General features: G+C 36.4%; 1 protein-coding gene across 5 annotated transcripts in view; it reads left to right on the plus strand.

Annotated features, from left to right (window-relative positions):
- ARHGAP24 (Rho GTPase activating protein 24) overlaps nt 1–21966 on the plus strand; it is a 528054-nt gene that overhangs the window by 227407 nt on the left and 278681 nt on the right. For all 5 annotated transcript variants that reach the window (XM_002804123.4, XM_028848595.2, XM_078001956.1 and 2 more), the window contains exon 3: nt 15919–16006. In XM_002804123.4, the coding sequence (XP_002804169.1) occupies nt 15919–16006 (88 nt within the window). The remainder of the gene's footprint in view (nt 1–15918; nt 16007–21966) is intronic.

Here is a 21966-nt window from a genome sequence, read left to right on the forward strand (position 1 = left end):
TCGATCACTGGATATGCCATATTTTAAAGTAATTTAATAAAAATATATTTTGCTTGATTATTAAATAAAAATGCTTAATATACTGTGAAAACTACTAGTTAAGAAGAACTGATAACATAAAATTTCAACTTGCTTACTAAAACTCATCTGTTGAATAAGAAATTTTAATATAGAGTCCACTTTTATATCAACATTTTTCTATAACTAACCATCATTAATATAGTTTAAAAATCTAGTGAAACAGATTTCCACTAGACACAAAACACACTTCCCTGAAACACATGCTTTTCAAAAAGATGTTCTTTTTGTTTTTGTTTTTGTTTTGAGACGGAGTCTCACTCTGTCATCCAGACTGGAGTGCAGTGGTGTGATCTCAACTCACTACAAGCTCCGCCTCCTGGGTTCAAGCGGTTCTCCTGCCTCAGCCTCCTGAGTAACTGGGGTTATACGCAGCGACCACCACGCCTGTCTAATTTTTGTATTTTTAGCAGAGTTGGGATTTCACCATGCTGGTCAGACTGGTCTCACACTCCTGACCTCGTGATCCACCCGCCTCGGCCTCCCAAAGTGCTGGGATTACAGGCGTGAGCCACTGCACCCAGCCAAAAAGATGTATTTTTGAGATATATTAAATGAACACCTTATTTTATTTATAGGGGTTTTTGCTGTTGTTTTGAGACAGGGTCTTGCTCTGTCACCCAGCTAAAGTGCAGTGGTGTGATCATAGCTCACTGTAGCCTTGAACTCCTGTGTTAAAGTTATCCTCCTGCCTCAGCCTCCTGAGTAACTAGAGCTATAGGAGCATATTACCAAGCCTGGTTAATTTTAAAAAATTTTTCGTAGAGACAGAGTCTTGCTATATTGCCCTTGCTGTTACCTCCTGGGGCCAAAAAATCCTCCCACCTTGCCCTCCCAAACTGATTGATAGGATTACAGGTATCAGCCACCATACCCAGCCTTTATAGTATTTTAAATTCAGATTTCTTTGCTAATATCACTGCTATACACCCATACAAGGAAATATTTTTACCAGATTTTGTGGGTAAAGAGAATGCTGAAATATAGATGATCTGTTTGTGCTTTTTTTCCCCCTCACCAGAGAAATGTTTGAACTCTTCCTTGTGCTTCTTGAATTAGTATTTTGTTTTGATGGAGATAAGAACCATTAACTTTTATTTTCACCACATCTAGCAAAATATTTCCAATAATATGCACCATTGATACCTTGGTGGTTATAATAATCATAAAATACAAGCTGATTTTAAATTCAGACTTTAGATCCTCAGAAACTTCTGGATAAACACATAGGTAATAACAAGTAGGGATCCCTTATAGATTTTTTTTTATTTTTTGTTAGAAATAGAAATAGTTGAAAAGAGTTTCTGCCCTTTGGACATATGTGCAGGACCCAATATGTGCTATTTTCTTGAAAAAGGAATGGACCACTAATGAACATTATTAACGTTGGACCGTTTATTGTCCTAGGCAAAAATTAGGTCACTGATGTCTCTGGCACAAGAATGAAAGTTGATTACCTCAACCTGGAATGAAAAGGAGACCAGCATGACTATTGCATCTTGAGTTCTGAGTATTCACAAAGCAGCTGGTTTAGGTCATAAATTACTTGTTAATTGTATATTTCTTTTTTAGAAAAGAAAGGAAATAATAGGCTTCTTATTTTCCAATCTCCACCTGCCTGTCATTGGTAGGTGGCATAATGATCTGAGAGAGCTGAGGAAATTGCTGTTCAGAACTTGGACTAGTTCTAGGTCAGAGGATTGCTGGTCTTCATTTCCTAATTTGCCAAAGAAAATCTCCCTGCAAAATGAACCTGAAAACTCACAGACACATCAAATACTTTCTTGTTCAGGCCTTGTTTATTCTTCAGCATATATTACTGTGAGTAATATATGTATATTTGTGATCACTTTTCAATATGTATGGTAATATTAGACCATAAATATAAATAATAATAATAGATGTTTATGGAGTATGAAAACTCTGTTCTAGTAATTACCAAATTAGTTACCAAACACGACTTAAAAGAAAAATGATGTTAATATAATGGCTGTTATTTACTAATCCCTAACCACGTATCAGCACTATGCTATGCACTTCACATCTATTACTTTATTTAAACCTCAAAACAGCCCTCTGTGTTAGACTGTTTTTTTTTAAAGGTCCATTTACTAATGAGAAAACAGAGGTACAGATATTTATAACAATTTTCCCAAAGTCATATATTTAGGACATGGAAGTTGGAATTTAAAATGAATTTGTCAGAATCTCAAGCCTATCCTCTTATCCACTTTACTGTCTTCCCCTACTAAAAAATAACCCTGATGAATGCATATCTTACTCACCTTCCTGCTCTATTCCATCACTGTGCAATTCAGTTGGAAAGGACAGCTGATGTCAAGTCAGAGGGCGCATTCTGTTGGCATCCCCTTCCTGACAACCCCACCAAGGGGTTTTTTAGATCATATTTAAATTCTTCTGATAAAACAGAGCTCAAATCACCTAAGAAAGCAATTTTACCTTCATATCTATTATCATTTGACAGATTCTCCTGGGAGAATAAAAGAACAAAATAAAACTATATTTTCTCTTGAGTCTTACAGTTTACAAATTTCACATGCCTTATTTAATCTCCAAGTTATCCTCTATGTTCGTTTAAGTATGCATTGTTAAAATTATCCCTATTTTACACATACTGAAACTCTCCAAAAAATTAGGTGGCTTCATTTAATCAGCCATTCAGTAAACTTTTTTCTGTGCCTTCTATATTCCCAGTACCCTTTAAACTATTGAGGATAGATAAATACATATAATGTAGGTCTATTCTTGAGGTCTTTATAAAGCATGGCATTTTAGGGCTACATACCATTAGCACTATCCTTCTACCTTTCTTAGTAGTTGTCAGAAGTCAGTCACATGATCTCACCTAATGCAAAGGTGCCTGGGAAGTAAAATTTTGCTGGTTGCCCAGGAGAGAAATGAAATGGTTATATGCATATAGTATCTCCTCTGCTTCACTTAAAATTTAATAATTATGAATATTATAACAGGTTACAAGATACAATATCATATTATTATCTCCACAGATAAAAATAATAATAATAAAATGTAACACCCATTCCTGATATTAAAATGAAAACAAAACAATTCTTAGTAAATTAGGAATAGAGAGGAACCCCTTGAAAATGTTAAAGAGCACAGTATCTTGTAAAAAAAACTTCCAGTCATCATTGTAACCAGTGATGACATATTAAAAGCATCCATTTTAATACTAGGGCTAAGTTAAGAACATTTACTATTATCACTTCAGTTTAACATTTTATTAATGACCCCTTGTCAGCACACAAATAAAGAAATCTCCTTCACCTGATATACAACTTCAGCAAAGTTTCAGGATACAAAATGTACAAAAATCACTACAATTCCTGTATACCAACAATCAAGCCACAAACCAAATCAGGAACACAGTCCCTTTCACAATTGCCCCTAAAAGAATAAAGTACCTAGGAATACAGCTAGCCAGGGAAGTGAAAGATCTCTACAAGGAGAACTACAAACCACTGCTCAGAAAAATCAGAGATGATACAAACAAATGGAAAAACATTCCATGCTCATTGATAGGAAGAACTAATATCATTAAAATGGCCATACTTCCCAAATCAATTTATAGATTCAAAGCTTTTTCTATCAAGTTACCAATGGCGTTCTTCTCTGAACTAGAAAAAAATATTTAAACATTTATATGGAACTAAAAAAAAACAGCCCAAATAGCCAAGGCAGTCCTAAGCAAAAAGAACAAAGCTGGAGGCGTCACACTATCCAACTTCAAATTATACTACCAAAATAGCACAGTACTGGTACAAAAACAGACACATAGACCAATGGGACAGAATAGAACCCAGAAATAAGGTTGCACACGTACAACCATCTGATTTTCAACAAAGCTGACAAAAACAGGCAGTGGGGAAAGGACTCATTCAATAAATGGTAGTGGGATAACTGGCTAGCCATATGCAGGAGATTGAAACTGGACCCTTTCCTTATAACATATACAAAAATCAACTCAAAATGGATCAAATGTAAAACCCCAAACTGTAAAAACCCTGGAAGACAACCTAGGCAATATCATTCTGGACATAAGAACAGGCAAATGTTTCATGACAAAGACACCAAAACCAACAAAAGCAAAAATTGACAAATGGGATCTAATTAAACTAAACAGTTTCTGCACAGCAAAAGAAACTATCAACAGAGTAAAGAGAAGACTTACAGAATGGGAGAAAAATTTGCAAACTATGCATCTGACAAAGGTCCAACATCTAGCATCTATAAGGAACTTCAAAAAATTTACAACAAAAAACAAGCCCCATTCGAATGTGGACAAAGGGCATGACCACTTTTCAAAGGAAGACACACATGCAGCAAAAAAGCATATGAAAAAAGAGTTCAACATCACTGATCATTAGAGAAATGCAAATCAAAATCACAGTGGGACACCGTCTCATACCAGTCAGAATTGCTCTTATTAAAACATCAAAAAATAACAGTTGCTGACGAGGTTGCTGAGAAAAAGGAATGCTTATACGCTCTTGGTGGGACAGAACTACCATTTGACCCAGCAATCCCATTACTGTGTATGTACCCAAAGGAAGATTAATCATTCTGTCATAAAGACAATATACGTGTATGTTCATTGAAACACTATTCACAATAGCAAAGACCTAAATACTCATGTAGATTAAATAAAGAACATGTGGTACACATATACCATGGAATGCTATGCAGCTATAAAAGAAGAACAAGATCATGTCCTTTAGCAGTACATGGATGGAGCTGGAGATCATTATCCTTAGAAAACTAATGCAGGAACAGAAAACCAAATATCAGATGTTCTCACTTATAAGTGGGAGCTAAATGATGAGAACACATGGACACATAGAGGGGAACAACAGACACTGAGGCCTATTGGAGGGTAGAGGGTGGAAGGAGGGAGAGGAGTGGGAAAAATAACTATTGGGTACTAGGCTTAGTACCTGGGTGACAAAATAATCTATATAACAAACCCCCATGACAAACCCAGACATGTACCCCTGAACTTAAAACTTAAAAAAAAAAAAAATCAACCATATAGAAAAAGTATTAACGTTTTTGTGAAATACATTTTTTCTCTGCATATTACTTTTATTTTTTATTTTAATCTATGAATAGATAAAATATTATCTTGGTTTAAAAATGAAAACTGTATTAAAAGTTTACATCAAATTGATTTTTTAAAAATCAAATTCAGAATGTCAAAAGCATCTGTGTGATTAAGTTCTAAATTGCTTTCTTCCTGCTGAGACACTGTTCTCCCTATGAAACTTTCTAAATTTAAGATTCAAATATGTGGAAAGTTATTAACCTGGCTATAAAACAATTTTACTTGGTGGTTAAAAAATTAGCAAGGTCATTGTACGCAGCATATCAGGTTATTCTGGTACTCCAGACTTAAAGATTGCATAGTTTCTTCCAAAGCTAATCCTAAGTCCTTTCCACTTCATTTTTTAAACACACAGATGGTTTATTAGTTAATTAAAACAAGATCTCAAATGAGGCTATTTTATCATCAATTTTCTGGTCCACAGATAATGGCGTATTGGGCCTTCTCTTTAGAGTCCTAGAGTTTCCCATAGTAAATATGGTACAGCTATGACTAGTTTTCGCTCTTCACATTTCTGTTTCGTAATGAGACACAAACTTCGAAACCCTACCTATTCTTTTTCTTTTTGTCTATTGCCGTAGACTTTGCTTCAGACATGTGTCATTTACCACCCACTGAACAGTTCATATTTCTTTTCCTAGTTGAGAAATAATAAGAGTTGTAAAATGACATTTAGTAACTGAATTCAGTTTCTTACCACAGATATTCTGCCTTGGGATTCCAAGGACATTAACGTGCCATTGGTTTAACAGTTTCCTCCTATTAAACAGAGGAGAGGGTGGCGTGAGAAAGGATTTTCTTTGGTTACCACCTCTCTGAATGCCTTGCACACTCTGAATTCTCCCCAAAACTGATTGGTTAATTAAAAGTTAGGACTATTTGCCAGTATTTAAGGATTTAGGGTAGACTCATTTAAAAACCCCAGCTGTTTACAGGCTCCTTTCTAGGTCATTGGAAGTGTTGTTGCCACCTCTTTTGTATTAGTTTCCCTTGGCTGTTGTAACAGATTGTCACAAATTTGGTGGATTAAAACAAAAGATATTTATGGACTGTCTTCTGAGGGTTTGGGGGGAAATCTGTTCCTTTTCATTTCCAGCTTCTGGTGACTGTCAGCAATCCTTGGATTGTGGCTGTGTCATACCCATCTCTGCCTCCATGTTCATGTAGCCTCTCCTCTGTGTGTGAACCAAATCTCCCTGTTTCTCTTATAGGGACACTTTCTACTAGATTTAGGGCCCACCCAGACAATCCTGGATAATCTCTCTGTCATGCTCTTTAATCACATGTGCAAAGGCCCTCTTTTCTAATAAAGTAACATTTCCAGGTTTCAGGGATTAGGACCTGACATCTTTGGGTGGCCATTATTCAGTAAGTGATATATATTTACACAATTTCTAGGACTGCCTTCCACAGTCCTTACTGCAAGGCAGAAACCTAGGTTTAAGGTTCCCAAATGCCCTTGTGCAACCCTGCCATCTCCTGTCATTTTTATTTGCTTTTAAAATATATTTCTAGGCTGGGCATGGTGGCTTGCACCTGTAATCCCAGCACTTGAAGAGTCTGAGATGGGCAGATCGTTTGAGCTTAGGAGTTCGAGACCAGCCTGGACATCATGGCAAAACCCCATCTCCACAAAAAATAAAAAAATTAGCCAGGCATGGTGGCATGCACCTGGAGTCCCTGGAGTCCCAGCTCCTCAGGAGGCTAAGATGGGAAGTGGCTTGAGCCTGGGAGTCTGAAGTTGCAGTAGGCTGTGATTTCACCACTGTACTCCAGCCTGGATGACAGAGTCAGACCCTACCTCAAACAAATAAGTTCATGAATTAATAAAAACATATTTCTATGTTTTTCTTAGTGCACAAGTAATATGTACTCATTATTTAAAAACAAAATTTAAATAGAAAAATTTAGCAAAATAAAAATCATCTATAACCTGACTATCCAAAAATAACCTATATTAACAGTTTCATTTTTTTCTAAGCATGTTGGCATTTTCAATGTCCTACATCCATGTTTGATGAATAAATGAATAAGTGAAGGAGTCATTAAATCACAGGACGTCTCCCTTCACAGATGATCTGGTTAAGGAAGTGGAGCTTGGACTCCTCAAGATCAATTGTGTCTCTGACTTTATCAGCTGCATGCTCCTCAACTTACTGGTGCTTTACCATTCCTTCTGTAAGATGACAATAGTTCTGGCACACAGTAAACCTCTGTAGATGTTACTTATTACAATTCAGGGTGGGAAAAGGCACTCCAAGTGGAGGAACTTGGAATGGAAATTGTTGGCGGGTAGTTTTGTGTCAACATTTGCATTAGTTTTTGTCTCAATTAAAATTTTTTGAAAATAACAAAGAGCACCTCAAGAAAGGTAGTGGGATGTTCCAGAGAATGTCTCTATTCTCCAATGAATCAAAACATGTTAAAAAACAGAAGTGACCCCAGGGTAGCTAGACTGGTGATGGCTATGCTCCTAAGAAGAATGGCCATGCAGGAAAACTCTATCTGAGAAGAAATTCATGTTCCTGTGTTCTGTCCAGTGTGGAGATTTACATGGGGTAAAGGATCCTTGCCTAAAAAAGAAAGGGTTAAATGTTTTAAAATGAGTTATATCAGGAACACTCAAAATACTACATATATTTTTCTCTATCAAAATTAATGCACTCCTGTTAGTCTCCTAGGATCTGAATACCTGTAATATTAAATAATATAATGAAAATGCTTTAAAATTAAATGAGCCCAGAATGATAATGCTTCTCAAGTGTAGATCTGCAGTTTACAATATAAAACAGCAAGATGAGACATCTGTATAAATAATTGGTTTCTATTTATTTGCTAATTATAAAATAGTCTCATACAATTATGTGTGTCATTTTTAATTTAAATAATGACTTGGAAATATTATATGTTTTCCTTGCTTTTGTGTTTTTATTAACTGAGAATATTGTACATTCTACAGTGTGTACACCTTTATTGGTAGTATGCTATAGTTTTCTATAAGGAAATTTATAACAATGCTTAGGTCAGTGTTCCCGCCAAAAAATTATGCATCAGAAGTACTAGGGTAGATTCCAAAATGGTTACCAATTTGCAAGTCTTCCCATCTCTTTTCTTCCCTTGGCAGTACCCCAGGAATCTATGTAACTAATTTCAGAGGCTAAGAAGAAACTTGAGAACTATTTATAAAACTTCCCCAAACTGCTTTAATAGCAGTCATTGATTAGAAAGAGGAACATAAATTGGTTTAACAGCTAAAGGTAAATCCTTAAAGCAGTTTGCATTTATTCCATTACTTTTTATTCACACAAATATGTGTTAAGAATTTATCATGCCAGAGTCTGCCTGTTGTTCCCTGAGCTTTATTTTTCTCATTTATAAAAAGAGAAATACCTATGTTACAGAGTAATTTGGTGAATCAATGACATAAATTACCTGCAAAGTGTTTAGCAAAGTAATAGTCAAGAAATATCACTAATCATCCTTGTCAACATCAAATGCTATAGTATTTATTATTAGATTGCTAATTAGAGGTTTGTTTTACTAACCAGTCTAGCCTTGCAAACATGATAGTAAAAACTGACTTCAAAGTTTCTAGTTAGTTTATCTCTCTGTTTACTCACCTAGGTAATAATACCAGCAGATATATATTGAAACTTTACTACAATCATTTCATTATTTGGGGATTAGCAAAATATGGGCCCCAAATAGCTTAAAGGTCTGGTATATTAGATTTTTAAATATTAAAATAATAAATACTGTGTACCAAGCATTTTTCTACAAACTTCGCATGTATTAGCTAACAATGATGCCATGAAGTAGGATCTATTTTTATCCCATTTTACGGATGAAGAACCTGAGGAAGGGCAAGAAATATTTTGCCTGAAGTCGTGTGACTAAAAGGTATTATGGGAACCTGAACCTAGGTAGTTTGACTCTAGAATAGATTTACTTAATCACAAAATTTATTGTTATCAGGAAATTATTATATAGTCAGAACAGTTATGGTTATAATTTAATATTTTTCATAAGTGTACAGTATCCTGTTTTCTTTTCATAACAGGGCCTTAATATGTAATACCTTTTTTTCAATTTTCTGCCTTCCCTGAGTAATTTTTGGATATAGGAGTGCAAAGACTTTATTGGCCTTTCTCGCCTTTATGTTCTCTGTGCCAGGGACAGGGCCTGGGACTTGCTACATGTTGTTTAATTAATGTTAATATTTATTTAATAAGTGAATGAAATTACTTGCTATAAAGAAAAAAATTGAACCAACATATTGTTTTAATAAAACCTGTTGAATAATATTTATTTCATCTTGATCTCACTTTCAAACCTCTGTCTAATCTTATTAAAAATAGACATATATTTTCAAGCTGAGATTTTTCTAGTTCATTGTGATGCTCATAGTCATTGTTTATGCTGGAAAAAAAATCTCAAGATTGTGCTTATTAAACTAACAGAGCTATTGCACATGCGTGTTTTTTTCCAATCCAAATTCCAAAGAATAAGATCCCTGTGTCTGTTTTCAACAGCATATAGCCTTACCCCAAACTTATGTGGTTTTGGCTTAGTGATCTGGTATTAACTAGATATGAGCTTTCTTTTTAATAGTAATTTTAGGTGACAGCAAACTACTAGTATGGTTATGAATTATGTCGCTTTTGCCAACTCTTAGCTGTCAAACTATAAAAGATTTTGTTTATCATATTTCATTTTAAAGTTGTAAAGTTTCGTTATAAAAGGAATATTTCTTATCAGGAATAAAAATATGTATAATTCCATTTTGAATGTGCTGGTTAATTATTGTCATGAAATTATTGCCATATGTGCTGAATTCTTATCAAAAAGGTTACATTTCCTTGTTGTACTTGAGCCTCTTCTCTCTGATCATCCAAAGTTTGCCATGAGGCATATTGAACATCAGCGATGACATGCCCTTACTTAGAAAACTCAAGACACTTGCACCCTGCTATATCAAAGCACCTTGATAGCTTTGTCCCAAAAGGGATAATTGAAGAGCGTGTGATTAAAAAAAAATTTTTTACCAAGTGTTGGAAAGGTTAATGAAAACCAATGGATGGGTAAAACACCCTGAGGTGAAAAACAGAGAGGAACCTCTGACCACTCTTAGCTCTACTGGAATTTGGGGAAGCCTGTGACTTTAAGATTTACCCCAATACAAGTAGGACCATGTTGCAACTAGCATGGAAGGAAACAGGTGAATAAATATCTTGACCTGTCTCTTTTGTGCTCTTCTGACATCCCGATGTAGCCTCTCTAACGCAACCTGAAGCCAGAGATCAGGAGAGCTTGGTTTATAGAATTTACGGAGATTAATCTCTTAGAGCATGGAATAGAGTGAGGAGTGGATAGAATATCTGGGGGAACAAACAGAGAATATCCATCATATCTACTAAGAGAGAATTTTAAAATATCACATGGTTTTGACTCAAGTGCATGGGCTGTATGGAGCTTAAATATTCCTAATTCCCATTTCTAACATGGGAAATATTCTTCTAGATACAGAGAAAAATTGAAGTCATCTTTTACTCTTCCTTCTTTGTTTCCTGCTTAAGCTATGGCTAGTTTCTATACATGTTTCTTAACAATATATAATAATGCATCTGTAATGCAAATGTATGCCATTTCTACTGCCAACACCTTTCCTGACCTTACCCCCTTATGTCAAATTAGTTGCTTTATGATAACAAACTTTTAAGAGTGTGGTATCATTAAATCTCCATCTGCTTTGCTCAAGAACCTACCCTGGCTCTCAGCTGCTACAGATATCAAGTGTAACATCCTCTGCCTAGGCTTAGAATTTCTACAACACATCCTCAGCACATGTAACCAACAATCTTCACTTCCTAATTATTCCTCCACATGGGTCTTTTGCTTATTCTAATGTACTCTGCACATATGGTTCTAATTTCTGCTTTGGTTGATGTTATTTCCTCTACTTTGAAAGATTACCCCTTGGCCACTAAATCTTAAAACCCTATCTTCCTCTTGAAACCATTTCCTTTATATACTGTTTCCTAACTAATCAGCCTGCCCTTATGACACTCTCTTCTTAAACTTTTATTATATTTACTTGATTTTCTAAATAGTGTCACACTCATTTGTTTTAAAATTATGTACTGTGTTATTCTTGTACTGAGAGTACTTGTATTTCTTTCACACACTTCACAGCACCTGAGATATTTAAAGAAATAATATCTGAGACATGGTAGTCTGTCAACATATTACTTTTTGAGTTAGATTGGGCACCTGAGTTGTACTTGTTTCTTAGTTCGTTGCTTCTTTGGTTAATTTAGAGCAGCTATGGAAGAATTGACCAACTCACACAAACAAGCAGTACATACTTTTTAATGGCTAATTTCTCTCTTAGGTATTTGCCCTAAAGGAATACATTAGGGAAAAGCTCAAAGACTTAGCTTCATGGATGTTCTTCGTGTTCTTTATAACATAAAATGTTCCTTATAAGACAAAAATTATAAACATATTACAGCAGTAGAGGACATAAAAGTATGTATACTCAAGCAAGTACTATAGAATTCAGCTTTTTAAAATGCTGTAGATGACTACATTTGGCATAATAACAATACATGACTTTTAAGTTTTGAAGCAGATAATAAATATCTTTTTATTTTGATTACTGTTTTGTGAAAATTGCTCTGTATGTTTATACACACATGCACAAATAAATAAAAGTATGGGAGAATTTATATGGTGTTAACATTGTTTATCTGTAGTGGGTAAATTAGACATTTTTGTTTGTTTACCTGTATTTTCAACACTGTAAACATTGCTAAACGCTTTGAAAATAACTATCACAATTAAGACATTTCCCTTAGTTATGGACTTTACAGAATGGACTCTATACAATGTGATCAAGTTAACAATTGCAGTTAAAGGACTTTATTTTATTTACTGAATGACTTAGTAAATTAACCACAGTAAATGTTTGTCAGTTACAGCATATCTTGCCCTAAACCTTGTCTGTTGATATTTAAACTACTATTTTTATGTTATAATTTGTTTGAAAAACTTGTCAAAATATAAAATTTATATAATGTCAAATAAGAAAATGTTAATAAAAATTTCAGCCAGAAGTAGCTGTTTCACATGTACAAAAAAAGACAACAAAGTATAGCATCACTTGGAGTTTTTAAATTACCAAATGTGATAGCTTAAGATTTCATGGAGGTAGCATTTATGCCAGAGTGTTGCTTGAATTCAACTTATATGGCACAAGTACAATTCAAGATCTTAAGTAGAGCTTGAAGATATAGAATTAAACAGGAGCTATACATACACACACAAACACACATGTGGATAAAATGAATATTACATGCTATGTTCTAAAACTGAGATAAATCACAAAATGAATTACTTTGCAAAGTCATTTCAGTAAGTAGAATAAATTCTTAATTGAAACAATTATTTTTACACATTATGTAGAAACCATATAGATTAAATTTATGTAATAAAAGGTCTTTATTAAATGAGTATCTTCAAAGTATTTAGCAATTTTTAAAAATTGCGTCAAAGATAGGGAAACAAAATGGGAAATGGGATCTATAGGCCAGAGAAAACTAGACATGATAAAAAAAAAAAAGCAGGAAAATGTACTTCCTAGAGAAGAACAAAGGCAATTCCTCCAACACCTCACCTTGTAAGGCATGGAGGGAGAGGGATCCTTTAACGTACAATTTCTTGGGTTTTGGTTGGAGAGTGCTATGCTTTATCAGTCTAAGCCCAGAAAGAGAGAAATGGCTGAGGACTATAATTTTCTGTGCCAAACCAAGTAGGTTGAAAATTGAGTAAAATACTACTTTAGCTAAACAGTACTATTTTTTGAGCTGGGAAAAATGGACAATATGATACAGTGGACAAGAGCATGGGCTTTTGAGTTCAGCACACTTAGTTTTTAACACTGGCTTCATTATGTTAACAGTTTCCATTCACTCAACAATACACATTTTTAGACATTAACCATATGCCAGGTAAAATGCTTAGCATTGGTGGTAAATTAGGGAGCAAAACACATATTATTTTTCCCTTACAGTTTAATGAGGGAGATGGACTTTAATCAATTCATCTTACAAATAACATAACTACATACAATGGTAAATCAGTCCAGGAAAAATTCAAGAATCCATGCAAGTATATTTTAAATGTAGGCAATCTTTTTTTTTTTTTTTCGAGACGGAGTCTCGCTCTGTCACCCAAGCTGGAGTGCAGTGGCTGGATCTCAGCTCACTGCAAGCTCCACCTCCCGGGTTCACGCCATTCTCCTGCCTCAGCCTCCCGAGTAGCTGGGACTACAGACGCCCACCACCTCGCCCGGCTAGTTTTTTGTATTTTTTTAGTAGAGACGGGGTTTCACCATGTTAGCCAGGATGGTCTCAATCTCCTGACCTTGTGATCCGCCCGTCTCGGCCTCCCAAAGTGCTGGGATTACAGGCTTGAGCCACCGCGCCCGGCCGGCAATCTTAAAAATAGTATAAAATTACCAGGGAGAGAATGTTGTCCTAGGGTAGATGGGAGCATGCTGCCATTTATAGAAGGGTAGTTTCTGGATGATAGAAAGCCATAGAAAGCAAAAAAGTTTAAGAGCAGAAACATTAACTCAGAGATGTGGGTGGAGCCAGACCACCTCGACCTTTTTCCTAAAGCAAATGAAAGCCGTGGAAGATTTTTAAGCAGGAAAGTAGCAACATCAAAGTGTTTTTTTGTTTTTTTTTTTTTGTTTTTTTTTTTTCTGAGACGGAATCTCGCTCTGTCGCTCTGTCGCTCTGTCGCCCAGGCTGGAGGGCAGTGGCGAGATCTCGGCTCACTGCAAGCTCCGCCTCCCGGCTTCACGCCATTCTCCTGCCTCAGCCTCCAAAGTAGCTGGGGCTACACGCGCCTGCCAGCCACTACGCCAGGCTAATTTTTTGTATTTTTTAGTAGAGACGGGGTTTCACCGTGTTAGCCAGGATGGTCTCGGCCTCCCAAAGTGCTGGGATTACAGGCGTGAGCCACCGTGCCTGGCCAAAGTTTTATTTCTAAAAACACTCCAGGTGCAATAAGAAAAATAAAAATGGATTGAAAGATGTTAGAATATTGTGGAGAATTCAGTGAAGGGGCATTTGAAAAGTTCAAGACGAGAGATAATAGTTGCCTGAAATTAGAGAGTGGTAGTAGTAGAGATACATAGTAGAGATAATGATTTATACATTTCTGGCTTTTGCAACTGAATAGAAGAGGGTGTCAGTCACTGAGCTGGGGGATACATAATGAGAGCCAGATTTACTTGCATTTTAATTTGACTAAGTTAAGTTTGAGATGACTTTGAAATACCCAAGTGGAAATGTCAAATAAGCTTTTGAATGTATCTGAAGCTCAAAGTGTCCTAGGTTAGAAATATTACTCTGATATTCATTGGCTTACAGTTGGTTATTGAAGTCATAGGCATGGATGAGATAGCCTGGAGAAAGAGAGTACTAGAGTCAGAAGAGAAGAAATTATTGGATAAATCTTTTTAAAAACTCTAATATTTAAAGGTCAATTAGAGTCAGCAAAAGAGATTCAGACAACAGAGAAATTAGGGAAAAACCTAGAGAAAACCAAGAAACGAGGAAAGAAGGTGCTTCAGGGAAAAAGTGGTCAATAGTGATGAACACTACCGGAAAGTCAAGTCACTGAAAAGTGAACATTATCAAACATGTAGGTTGTGAGAGTCATGTAAGTGGAATGCTGGGTGCATCAACCAGGCTGCAGTGGATACAGTGAGGAAATAGATTCAGTATAGACAATAGGCAAAGAAAAAGAAATAGAATGATAGCAGGAAGTCAAAAGCAATTTTTTTAAATGGCACGGAATTTTAAATATATCTCAGCACTGAATGAAATGATCCACTAAAGAGAGAAATGTAAAGATAGAGAAAGGATAGCTGGGCGTGGTGGCTCATGCCTGTAATCTCAGCACTTTGGGAAGCCAAGGCGGGTGGATCACCTGAGGTCAGGAGTTCAAGACTAGCCTGGCCAACATGTTGAAACCCCGTCTCTACTAAAAATACAAAATTTAGCTGGGTGTGGTGGTGGGTGCCTGTAATCCCAGCTACTTAGGAGGCTGAGGCAGTGGAATTGCTTGAACCCAGGGGGCGGAGGTTGCAGTGAGCTGAGATTGCGCCATTACACTCCCACCTGGGTGACAAGAGCAAAACTCCATTTCAAAAAACAAACAAAAAAAAAAAAAAAGAGAGAGAGAGAGAGAGAAAAGAGAAGAGTGAAGAGATAAGAGAAGGCTTATCACAACTTTGTCTAAGTCTCCCTTGTTTTCACAGCTATAAAATGGGGAAAAGAATAACTACATCGTAAGATTATACTAACAATTAAATAATATGGTGTGGGTAGAATGCTTGGCAAAATTTCTGGCACACAGAATGTGTTTAATAAATTGGTACTTAAGATGAATCTAGCAGCTAACAGATATATTAGTCTTATACATATTAGATGCTCAACAAGTGTTCGTTAAATCTGGAGTGAATATTATTCTGGCACATAATTTTTGATCATTTGAAATATAAGAGTCTGATGCATCTTACTGTATTACTGGGTTATGGATACACCTTGGATATTCACTGATTATAATGATGATATATAATGTTTGCTATCCGATGATGTTGATGTGTTGAGTATTTGTGTTCACAGGGTGCTATTTTTCTGTCTGGAAATAAAGTTTTTGAGCATCCCTGCAATGAAGAGAACCCAGGGAAGTTCCTTTTTGAAGTAGTTCCAGGTAAGATATTTTCCTAGTCTGATTAAATTATTGTCATCCTGTGTTGGTAAAGGTGAAGATAGGTCAGACAGGTTTCTTTCTTTTTTGAATCATGACTGAGAACCTTAATTTGAGGTTTGGTTAGTGTTGACACAGATAATAACTGCAGGTTTATATACTAGTACAAATGAATGCACTCACACACACATACTCTGACCATGTAACTACTGGATTTTCCTTTGTCCATGAGACTCCATAGTTGACCACAAGTCATGACACAGTATTTGTTCAGGACTCTTGAAGTGAATTTGATTTTATAGTGCTCTTGTGATATGAATTTTGACAAGGTGTTAGAGGTTGAATGCTTTGCCCAGCAGAGTCACTGACATATTTCCTCACAAAATTGCATCTTAAAGGAGATTTTGCTAAAAGCAAAGCAAAATAAAACAAAACAAAAACTCTTACTCCTTAATACTTGTAATACTGACCAAGTATTACAGTTCTGTACCTCAGCTTTGCTCCCAACCAGCCACTTCCACGTGTTTCGCTGGTAAAGCTGAAGACAGCTCTGCCAAGACATCAAATCCTGCAGTTAAACTTTTGAAACATCCGTTCGTTTTTCCTAGTCATCTGTATTCATTTCTCTTAGTGTATCTGATCTTCACTAAAATCTTTGACTCACCCAGCAGCAATTCCTCCAAGGCCGTGATACCTACCTTTTTGATCAGTTCTTCAACCTTTCCTTGTCCCTCAATGTAAGAAAAAGGGAGGTAGGAATCTGGTTTTTATAGTATTGGCTCCAGCTGACCCAGTTTATGTAATATTGATATTGATTTGATCACGGTCTAGGGTTGGTGTGAATTTATTTGGGTAAGTAATATGGAGTTCTTATCAATAATGCTACCACAAAGCAGTCAATAAAATGTCTTTTTCCCATATTTATAAATGCTGGGAATCTAAAATGGAAAGGCGTATTTTCCCCTCGATGAAAACAGCTGTAGCACTAAGTTCATCTGGCTCATGATGGAATCCATGACTAAATGTTAATTAATGCCGCTGAAGTGCAGAAAGGTTAGTCAGATGCAATGTGTTATTTGTTTCCCTCCAGGGAGAACATATTGTAAGAAACCTGAATCTTATTTGCCTTATTAAAATCCTTTTATTCTTACTTCTTAGTGGAATACCCTGTATAGAACCAGATTCCAGATGTTACAAAGTCTTTGAAGTATCAGTAGAGGAAATTTCTTTTCCGATTTATTCTCAGACAATAGCTCATGTTGGCTTTTAAATCAGCATGGTATTGAACTGATGGTTGACTCTTTATCTCCAGTAATGCTAGAGGTCTACTTTTCCATTCAGTCTGCTAGCTGCAAGGAGGTTTCATCTTTTGGTGAAGAACTTCTCAAGTAATATAGATGGATATTTTCAATACTGTTTTAGAGAGAGCCATGTCTTCAAGACCAGGAAGTAGTGGATAAAACCTCTTCTCCAACATTGCTATTCTAAATCATCCGTTTCACATGCAGTGCGTATGACATAATGGCTTTTGAAGAACAAAGCCAAAGAAGTTTAAGACTGTGTAATATGGAATCTGAAGGTTGTCCTTTCAAAAAAATTATAGGAAATTCAAGCTTGCTTCTGTAATTATGGAGATAAATATAGTATGCAACTAGATCATTTGAAAAGATGCTTCCTGAATTATTAATACAGTATGTAATAGCTGCTAAATTAGGTTTTATAATTCTAAATCATCTTATGGAGTGTGAAGAGAAGTGTTCCAAATGTGTCTTTGAAGACAGAGCTGGAAACACAAAGCACTACATTGAGAATCCAGTGTCTGTGCCATTCATCCTGGTCACCGGGGCTTTATTGGTGTGCCTTTGACATCAGGATGGCGTTTCCAGGCAAACGCTTCTGTACTTCTGTGATAACATGGGATCTGTATCAGATTACTTTCATCAATATTTGCATTATTGGGGTTATTCAGGGATAGCATAACAATTAATTTATCTTTGCAAGTGGGAATGAGAAGATAATATTTTTCAGTTTTTCAGTTGTGTAATTGTTTAACATGAGAATTTGGGATGTTACAACAGAGTGTTTTTATTTGTCGGAATGCATAGGAGGCAGCAAGGATTGCAGAAATGTGGTTGGTAACGTGTATAGAACCCTCGGCAGGCTGTGGGCCTACCTGGCAGAAGATCCTCATAAAGCATATTTATTCTAGATTGGCTTTCTCTATAAAATTATTTCAATTGCCACTTCTGAAAATCTGTTATAAAGATGATGCTTACAAACCCAACAAGTGTCTGTCTTTATGGATAGCTAACTCAAGTCTAACTATTCTGAGTTTATCAGTGAGTAGGAGGAGATTACATGTTTTAACATATTTTAATCTCATCTGCCCGTAATGATTTCCAACAGAACTCACAAAAGTCTCTAGCAAGATCTTTGCCATTATTCTAGCACTACATGCATACATACACATTTGTGTGTGCGTTACGAATATAGTTTATCCATATGTGCGCTGTATGTCTTGATAATTTTTCCATATGTATCTATATATATGTAGAAATTTTTGTTTTGTTTTATTTTTGCTTTTGCTTTATACTGAAATATCCTATGAAACCAAGCAAAATCATATAAAAATAATAAAACACAAGAATTTTCAATAAAATTGAGTGTCTCAGGTCTTTGTGTATTACTTACTTATATTTGCTTACAAACTATATTTGTATGCATATTTTAGGCTTTTGTAAAACCCTATCTGAAAATAAATCCACTGTGTTTTAGGGTTGATTTCCTATAGATTCATTATCCTATGAAATGAATTATCTCTCTGAATAATGCCATGAGTTACAGATTTTTCGCTCCAAATTTGTCCTATTTCTCTACTTGTTATTCAAAGGGATATCAGCCAAATTGGCAAATTTGAAGTCTTCTCTGTCAGACATGCCAAATTTTAGACTGAAGTGAACTTCTATGGCCAAAGTCCAAACTTTTGGGAAATGTGGTTGAGAAGGAAAGATTGGCAAATCTTTAACAAACGGTTCTTGAAGAAAGAACTTGCAGTTGGTTTCTGCTTCTCTAAATGTGTTCTAGTTGAGTTTTCCTTGAAATGTTTTAAAAAATAAAGAGTAATTATTGGAATAATGATGTAATAGCTTTCTTAGGAGAGAAGTTTCTCAGAGAAAAAAATAAAATGACAAAGAAACAGACAAGAAATTGGCAAAATAAGACAAAGGAGGACTATATGTACCTTCATATATTTAGAAACCACATCTTTCTTGCTTATTACTGTATACCGAACACCTGGGAATAGCATAATATAACACATGGTGCTAAACAAATATTTATTGAAGTGCATATATTTACCAGGCTTATGGAGAAATCTCAATCATATGAAACTGCCCCCACTCTGCTATGCTGAACTATTTCCTGTTGCATAAGACCTTTTCTCCCCTGTTGCAGCAAAGACCTCTTTGTCACTCTAGTGGCTAAAGTGGAGAGAAACTCCTTACATACTTCCTTTCCTACTTTTCTGCCTTCCTTTCTGATGATGAGACCTAGAGATGGATGGAAGAAGGTAGAGATCTTCCTACACAGTTGATATTGCTGACTGATCATTGACTGATCATTACAGACATTCCTCTCTAAAGGCTGAATCTTTCACAGGTGCATGTGTGGATTTTTCAGGGTCTCTGGAATTAGAAATCCACTTCACATGCTAGTATTCTCCCGGCATTGGGATTGTCCTGTTGGATGGGATACAGCAAAAGGGCTCAAAGGCCAGCTGCTTGCTTTGTGTTTATTCAGCAACTAGGAAACTCATGTACCCTGGCCTGCAATGTAAGGGAAATGCAGGCTGTTCCACTGTTGCTGCCTCCTTTGTCTTGTCATTTTCTCCACGGGTTATCAGCTTCAGTGCCCAGCAAGGTCAGTGACTTGCCAAGCTCCAGAGGCCATCATGAGTCCTTGACTTAGAGAAGGAGTGGGTCACTGTTCTAACACACATCAAAATTTACCAGCAATACTCTTGTTCCGATAGTTGGGAGAATTCCTAGTCCTCCCCCTCAAAAAACAGTGTTGATTTTGAAAACTGCTTTCTCCAAGTAGCACTTCCTCATTTCTAGTTTCTCCTTCAAAGCAGTCAGGGCCATTTGGGTTCTCAGAAATGCAATGCTTTCTCTCAGTAAACCTGGCAGAGAAGTGGCTAGGCGCAATTTCCATTGGTCTTTTCAACTTAGAATGTGGGGTTTTAGCCTCTTTTGGGGAGCAGGGGGTGGGACTTAGCTGCAATTCCAGGATAATGGGGATAAAATGTTTTATTTACATCTATCTATAATCTTAGATTGGATTCCAGGAAACACACGCTGATGGAGAATGACATTAGATTGTCATGGGAAAGGTTCTGTGAAGATACTTTTTCTGCGAGGAAGTGAGGAAAGCAGGAAGTGACAGGAGCACCTGCCCTGCAATGCCATAGCAACTGAGGTCTTAGCTGATCCAGTGGGGTCCCCTGAGACTGTGATCCCTCTCAAGATTTCTTCAAACTGAGGGGCTGGGGCTTTGTTTCCTGGTGCCAGCTAGTCATTGATTGGGAGCAGGGAGACAGATAAACTTGGGTGAAGCTGTTCCCTGCTCCATTGTAGAACAATTCCCATGAGAATCTCTTTGTGCCTTCAGCAACCAACATACCAGTCTTTGGGATCTAGACAGAATACTACAGTATCCATTATAATGTCTGTAGCCTTGTCAGTATCTAGACGTCTGAATTCCAGGGAATGTTCCAGGCTGTTCGCATATATCGCTTTATTTAATCCTTACTACAACTCAATAAGGCAGGTAATATCATTATCTTTATTCTACAAATGACAGATGTGAGGCACAGAGAAGTAATTTGATCCAGGTTAGAAAGCTAACACTAGGCTGGGTGCGGTGGCTCATGTCTATAATCCCAGAATTTTGGGAGGTTGAGGCGGGTGGATCACCTGAGCTCGAGACTTGGACACCAGCCTGACCAACATGGAGAAACCCCGTCTCTACTAAAAATACAAAATTAGCCGGGCGTGGTGGTGTGTGCCTGTAATCCCAGCTACTCAGGAGGCTGAGGCAGGAGAATCGCTTGAACCTGGCAGGCGGAGGTTGTTGTGAGCAGAGATCTTGCCATTGCACTCCACCCTGGGTGACAGAGTAAGACTCCATCTCAATAAATAAAATAAAATAAAAAAGGTCTGGAGTCTATTTTCTAAAATATGAGCATGTGAAGTTATTTTTTGAACTGGAATGGATACACTGGTATCTTTCTAGACTCATTCATTAAGAATGAGAATTTTGGCACTTGATAAGGTAGGCATTTTGGTTTTTTAGCAGCTATTTATAATACAATATATAATACAAATAGGCACTAGACAGAGATGCCCACTTACAGTTCTTTTGAAAGCATGTTCTAAGGCCACAACAATCCCACCATGAAAAAGTGGGGAGAAACAGACATTTTCCTGCAGTGATCTTCCTTATTATGAATAAAGGTAACAAAGGTGGATTCTACGGATGGAGTGCTCTCTTATAGACAACTGTTACGCTCTAGGATCCAATTCTTTCATTACCGAGCACACATTGCTGAAATTGTTCAGCTTCTGCAAAAACTCCCCTCATATACTGGCCAAGTTATCACTCACTGTCTAACAACCAACCAAGACACCTGATATTAATCATATGCTGGGACTCAGTCCACCGACCAAGCAAAGATTCATCATGTCTTTCAAGGGCAATTGTCAATATTCCAGACCCTAAAAGGCCCATCTGACCCAGAGCCTAAAATCAATAATAACTAAAACTAGGAGGTATACTTTCCTCTGCCTTCCTCCAGGTAAAGAAAAGAAGAGGTGAACACAAAAGTAGCCACAACTGTACTAATTATTTCCAATACCCTCAGACAATTACATGTTACTTTTGTACATTTCAATTTTTAAAAACTT

Source organism: Macaca mulatta, chromosome 5 (genome assembly GCF_049350105.2).
Source record: "Macaca mulatta isolate MMU2019108-1 chromosome 5, T2T-MMU8v2.0, whole genome shotgun sequence".
NCBI lineage: Eukaryota > Metazoa > Chordata > Mammalia > Primates > Cercopithecidae > Macaca > Macaca mulatta.